The following is a 7,140-nucleotide window of genomic DNA, read 5'->3' on the forward strand; positions in this document are numbered from 1 at the left end:
AATTTAAAAATTTAAATCTCTGCGTTTCAATTTTCCTTCAAAATCGGCACGAACTTTCCGGATAACCCAATAATACAAAAAATAAAAAATTAATATATCTATCTTATTATTAATCCAATCTATAATTTTTCAAATTAATAGCATAATTTGGATCTAAAATAATGCCTTGAGATCACGTGCAAGTCTTACATTTAATTGTCAATGAATCGAAATATGTGAATAGTGATAATTATACAATTCAGATCGTCATGTAATTATTATATCATTTAACGTAATGCAATTTCGTTTTTCCAGGTCCATGCCAAACATGAGGAAAAGACGGAGAGCAAATCGGTATACAGGGAATACAATCGGGAATTCCTGTTGCCGAAGGGAACCAATCCCGAGAGCATCAAGTCTTCCCTGAGTAAGGACGGTGTTCTTACCGTGGAGGCGCCATTACCAGCGATTGGATCGGGCGAGAAGTTAATCCCGATCGCACACCAGTAAACCCCAGTGACGAATTGCGGAAAGTCGATTTCTAATTTTCTGCCGCGAATTCCTCCCATTATTTCCAACCACCATCCGACTTACCCAAATTGAATCTTTCCTTCGTAAGTCCTTATATCTTTCTTCTATTATTACCTTTATTATAGTAACTTAAAGAAATTGATCTATTTGCGCGAGAGAAAGTTTGACCAATTTTAATTAAACTGCACTGAGAGAAAAGTGTTTGATATTTGTGAATATATAATTATATGGTAAAATAATTACGGAGCTCCATTTTGCGATTATTATTACTAGTTGTTAATAATAATAACCATATATGTATAGTTTTTCTCAAACATGTGAAAAAATTGTAATATAAATTATGATAATTTCCAATATTAATGTAGTAAAATATCAATAAATAGTAAATAAAATAATTTCTATTCAGTAAATGCAATCGCAATTATAATAAATATAACTATTTTTTAAAATTCACTTACTATTTCATTATTATATCATAATAATAATAAATATGTTAAGAAAAATCTAAAGATTTTCAAGCAGAGTGTTTGATTATTATTAACAGTTAACAGTCAATTAACTATATTTGCATTTAAAACTATAAATACATAATTGTCTCTCAAAAAAGACTATAAAGTATAGTTAAATTATACTAATTGTAATCATTTTTTTCTCTCAGTGTAAGCAGAAAAATCGACCACGCTAAAAGTGCCTGGTGCGTGTCGACTTTCGATGAAAGATACAAAAAGAAATCAAAGAGCAATGAAGTGCTATAAATGTAAAAAAAAAAAAGTTAGCTAAAATGTGTTTGATAAAAAATGTTTTTCCTTTTTCATACGAGCTTTATTTCTTTGATACACAAGATATTTCCGATTCCCTCGTAGAAATAGCATAATTTTTTCAGAAATGTGCATTGCCTTTTGAAATGATGTATTTTAGTTATTTAGATATTTTTTTTGAGAAACTGTGAGCTGTATTATTTGTGCACTTGCGAACCAACGAATCGAAATCAATGAAGCCGTTTGTAACGGTTAACTTATATATGTGTTAGTTTAGGTGTACGTTAAAAGACTATAACACAATGCTTAGTGACCATTATTGATATTATTTATGAATATTTCAATATTTTTCGAAATATTGCGCAATAACATTCAACAGCAATTCAATATACATACATACACATACAATACACACACATACAAAATACACACACACATACACGCACAATATTTAAAGGTAATGCAAATTTAAATAAAAACTATGATAAATATAACAATATAACGAATTTATATTTTCCTAACGATGAAAAATATACAAAAAAATTATGCTTTTCCCCAAATACAAGGTGAGTAATAATCTGTTCATAGATGAATATAAGTTTAAATTCCAAGCAGGTATATTGTAAATAAAGTATGTTTTATCTAATGTTGATAACAGGTATACATATTATCACAGACTTTTAATTTATTTGTCTTTATTAACAAAATATGTTTTTATACACAGATAACTCTTTCACGTAAAATTATTATAAAATTATTACACAAAATTTTTCTGTGTTAGTATTATTTAAAAATTTTTTAAAGATTTAAATATTATCTCAAAATAAATATTACACGACTTATTTATACTAACTCTAAGGAAATAATATCAAGTAAATTTGATTAATGTTTTCGATTAAATAATTATGTATATATAAAATACAATATGTACGCGGATTCATTGTTATCGATAAAATTCTATGCATGATATGTATAAAATAGTGGAAATTTTACAAATTTATTTTACGAATCAAATGACATTATGTTCATATTTATAATTTTTTCATGGATTGTATGAAGTCTTTTTACTTGCTTGCAAGAAACACGTGTTTCATCTCGAATTTATGCATGAGACAACACGAAAACTTCATAAAACGCAGTTTACTTTATTTTGGCATGTTTTCAAGAATCATGGTAAAAATTATTCACGTCGTAAAAATAGCAAATGTATAATAAATCAAGACTAAAAACAATTGATATTACGGTTTTACCAAGAAGAGAAGATCAGTCTCATAGTATGATGAAATCTACATATCATATAAAAAATTTTTGTTTCATATCTAAATGTTCTTTGCGCAACACGATTGACGCAAATAAGAGAGAGAACCATAATTAAAATTTCTATATACTTGGAACTTCAGCGGAGAAAAGTGGTGCATCGGATGCAGTGAACGACGGCGATTTACCTTCTCTTGCGATGCGCAATGCTTGATGAACCGATACTGTATCAAGTTCCTTTTGATTCGGTTTTTCATTATCCAAACAAATATCGGCGGCTCTCTTGCCAAATGGCTCCAGAACCTTGACTCTGTAATCAACTATTGTCGATACTGGATTGCCCGTTAGTCTCAGGTTCTCCAAGCATGGCAAATGACCGATATGTTTCACCTCCTCGATTTTCTCAATGCGATTACAACTCACATCCAATCCTTCCAACGAATACAACTTCGAAAAACTAGCGAGCGACGTGAGTTTGTTTTGTGACAGGTCGATGTAAACGATATATCCAAGTCTCGTATGAAGATCGTCCGGAAGATAAGTAAAATTGTTTGATGCTAGATACAGCTGGGATAATCTCGGCAGCAATGTCACATTGGAGATTTCAGACAAGTGATTGTTATTCAATGTCAAGCATTCTATTTGCGGCAGTAGTTTAATCGCCTCGTCTATAACTTCTATGCGATTATCACTAAGATCCAAGTGCGTCACCTTCATCCATACATGAGAATCATTAGCGTTTTCAATGTTTTTATGAACCTCTTCGCACATAGCCAATTCTACGATGTTTCTGAGTTTGGTATTGGTAACTTTTAACGTAGTCACAGTATCTCGAAGGTTTCCCATGTTATAAATTTTGTCGACTGGATACCGATCAATCGTTAAATACTGCACATTTTTGAAGGTGGATAATTCAATAGACAAAGCGGACGGATAAATATTGCTAGTTTTGTAAGGCTCTGAATTTCCTTCAATAGTGAGGCTAATTAAACGCGAATTAAAATCCAAAACGTGACTGAAGGCATATTCCTTATCCACAACTTCCAACAATGGGCACGGCTGCTTTAATCTTTCGCTGATTGCATACAACTGAAAGTAAAAAGATTAACAGATGACATCAGTAGGTTTGTAAATTTTCATCAATTAAAAACTAAAACGATTTAATTACCTGTATAGGATTGAATTTATAGCTCGTCGAAGCCTGTAGCAAAGTATCACCCGTTACAAAAAATTCCAACGCCATGCTTTGCACCAGGAAATATATATCATACTCGTGCAGATCTAGGAATAGGGCGAGTTCCCTGGGCATCGCCTTTTTCAAGTAATTATAAACAGCATTGAGATATATCTCGAGACTCTGCCTACGCTTCTCCACGAAAACTTCACACTTGTTGCCTATGAGTTTCTTCGGTGGTAAAATGTCTTTTTCGACGCAATATTTGGAGACAAAGCTGTCGTGCAACGCCGCAAATGTACTATACCTTTGACATAAAGGATAACCATAGTTTTTTCTTTTCCCTTTCTGCACATACCATTTTTATTTTCATTGGACAATTACATGATAAATTTTGCGTTTCATGCCTTATTCTCTTCATTTTAATTATTTTTATAAGTAAACAGAAAATATAGCTTTTTTGTAGCAAGAGATACAGATGACATGATGTAACACAGTTAATCATTATATCCTTATTTTTCAATGTTAAAGATGAAATGTATTCACTATGGATGCTTTCCATTTGGCACAAATTGATACAAGTGACATTTTATCTCTGTTATTTCCTAAATGTCAAGAACATGCTTGTGTCAATTTGTGTTACTAAATAGAAAACAGTGTTAAATCTGTAGAAGAATTATTAGACATAAATAAATATCAAATATTAAAAAAATAGAAAAAATTAGGAATAGAGATTAAATGTAAAGAACAATAGATACAACATTTGAGGATTGTTTTCAGCAGAACTTTTTTATCTTTTTCTCTTCAACGTGAAAAGAAAAACAGAAAAGATGAATCGTGCAAGAAGTTCAGCTAAGAACAAGTCTATTATGTCTTGTACCTTACAATGTGTCATCTGTGTCTTGCTGGAAAGCAGTTATAATCTCAAGCTTATACGTATGTAAACGTTCGCATACACAAAAGTGACGAATTAAATAAAGCGCAAAACGATGCTTGGGATGAGAATGGAAGCGAGTGCCTCGAGTGCCAATTACCTGTGTTTCACGGTCCATTTGATCGATGCGATCGCAACCTCGATGCAGTAATACGTGACGCCGTCCACTGTGTCGACCGACGGTATTTTCAGGTGGACGTTTTCCTGATTCAACAGCAGGCACGCCATGACCGTGCCCGTGACGCGCAATTTACGTGGCAAAGGTCCCTCGAGTCGTGGACTCTCAGAGGTTATCCTCGCTTAATCGGCGGCTGCCGCCGCGCTGTATCGTGAAGTAGCGCGGTGCGGTGCGGAACATTTAGGGGCAGAGTCTGCGATTTTTGCGCGTCGCACGGGACATCGTGATTACGTACGTATATACGCCTCCGCACTTATCACCGATGTATACCTCGCGATGAACGACGTTGCCTCGTAACGGGAGACGAGATCGTGATACGAGTACGCATCTTTGACACTTGACAGCTGTCTCGCTGACCGCGGGAGGAAAAAAACAGAAAGAATGTTCGCTGCTTCCATCTCACGGCGAGACGACGCACTACACGAATGTTCGTCGATCGGTCCGGTCGGTCCTTTAATAATTAATCATAAACCGTCTCTACCAATGTAGATTAACTTTAATCTCGGTACAAGTTAAACCCAGTTGCATCAATGTTACTTTGATTTGAAACAAGACTTAAAATTCTCTCCGTCTCGTTTTAAAGCGAAAGAGAGACAGAGACAGAGAGAGTTTTAAATCTGTTCTACAATGTGCTTTTTGTTTTCTCTTTCTTGCTTTTGTTATTTTTTACATTTTGTCTCTTTCTTATTCGTTTTTTTGTTTTATATTATCCGAGATAAAAGTTAACGAATTTCAAAAGAAACAAGAAAAATATATGTAACAAAAATATTATTGTTGATAAAACGATTGCAAAGAAGAAAAAAGCAAAAGGTAAAAATAAGAAACAGGAGACAAAGAGCATATTGTAGAATAGGCTTTAAGCCATGCTTAAAATTAAAGTAACGTTGGTGCAATTGGGCCTTACTCTTTGTTTTTCTCTAATTTTCAAAAAAGATGGAAAAAGATGAAGAGTTAATTATACCAAAATTAAAACTATATTGATCATATTTGAATTTGAAGAGAATATTCGACTGTCTCTCTCTCTCTCTCTCATTAATCATAATTGTTACAACATTTACACAATTGTAGAATAGGAATTGTAGAATTTACTCGAAATGGAGCAACGGTTGCATTTAACAAGAAAAAGTAACTTTACAGCTATTACAAGATCCTTTTTTTTATTAGTTCTTTTTCTTATTTCCTCTTAATTCCTTATTGGATCTGAATAAACCAATCATATTAAAAAATTTTTAAGTCACGTCATTGTTGTAGCAAATAATAAGTAATATCTCGTATTAATTGCTCTATTTATATCATTAAATATTAGTAAGAAAAAGACATATGCAAGTATCTTTAAATTTTGATTTGAATATTGATTGCGGTAAATCAAAATGAAAGACATGTATGCATTTCTTAGAAATGCTCATAAAAAAATCACAGGCATAAAAAGTTGATTTTTAATTTAGTTTTTAAACATACATTGTTAAATACAAGACATTCGCGTGTTACTAACACGATTTCTTCACGGTGAATTATTTCGGTTAATGTCGTTTCTTTGACGACGACAAAGTAGAGATTTCGCGTAAATTAAATGACGCACATGAAGACAATTGTGTGCATACGACATCTGGGAAAGCTTCATTGTAAGATCTCACGAATTTCAACAGTGTACAGAAACAAAACTCTCTCTTCACAGATCGAAAAATTTAGTAGGTTACCGAATTCATGCTATGCAATTTCCAATCTTCGTTTCAATATTAATAAATCAATACTTGATAATACACTGAAAGAGAGGATTGGCTGCTGTAGAAAATTAGATGGTAAATATGACATAGCATTTTAAAATTGCAGCAGCCAATTTTGGTTGTTGCAGTCAATTTTTAGTTGTGTTAATCTATCCGCAATGTCAATACAGGATTTCGATTGGCTAACTATTGCAGCCAATTTAAAAATTCTATGCCATCTAACTTGCTGCAGCAGCCAATCTTTTCTTTCAGTGTAGATTCAAGAAAGGACAGGAAGATAAGCAGGCACTTTCTATGAGAGTACTTCGTGTACCTATATACATTATTATCTTTAAATAAGCGTGACGATCAGTCTAAAGTAACTCTGTCGCTTTCAAGCGGAATGCCGGCCGATACCGCAAATCATTTTCTTTGAGCAACGTCTCGTTGCGAGTCGCGAGTTCGTCTGGTTCGTCATCGAAGGAACGCTGCGAGAAAATGACGTCTCATTTCTTGCTTATTCCGTTGTTGTGCACGACAGGACGAAAGGCGTTCGCGCGCTTCTCGCATTTCTCAATCCTCCGTCATGGTTTCGGAACGCGATGGATGGCAATTACGTACGTACG

At 33.4% G+C, this 7,140-nt stretch overlaps 2 protein-coding genes across 4 annotated transcripts in view; one reads left to right on the forward strand and one right to left on the reverse strand.

Annotated features, from left to right (window-relative positions):
• Positions 1–964, forward strand: part of LOC108684616 (alpha-crystallin A chain) — a 22,493-nt gene extending 21,529 nt beyond the window's left edge. For all 3 annotated transcript variants that reach the window (XM_018189033.1, XM_018189035.1, XM_018189036.1), the window contains one exon: positions 295–964. In XM_018189033.1, the coding sequence (XP_018044522.1) occupies positions 295–489 (195 nt within the window). In that variant the 3' untranslated portion in view covers positions 490–964. The remainder of the gene's footprint in view (positions 1–294) is intronic.
• A 990-nt stretch (positions 965–1,954) lies between these two features.
• LOC108684588 (nischarin-like) lies at positions 1,955–5,166 on the reverse strand. Its single transcript, XM_018188983.1, has 3 exons — positions 4,734–5,166; positions 3,694–4,006; positions 1,955–3,614 (listed from the first exon to the last, which is right to left on the reverse strand). Exons 1-3 carry the CDS (start codon positions 4,859–4,861, stop codon positions 2,649–2,651), a joined length of 1,407 nt encoding a protein of 468 aa, XP_018044472.1. The 5' UTR covers positions 4,862–5,166; the 3' UTR covers positions 1,955–2,648.
• Positions 5,167–7,140: the final 1,974 nt, after the last annotated feature.

The sequence above is a fragment of the Atta colombica genome, unplaced genomic scaffold (genome assembly GCF_001594045.1).
Source record: "Atta colombica isolate Treedump-2 unplaced genomic scaffold, Acol1.0 scaffold136, whole genome shotgun sequence".
NCBI classification, from domain to species: Eukaryota; Metazoa; Arthropoda; class Insecta; order Hymenoptera; family Formicidae; genus Atta; species Atta colombica.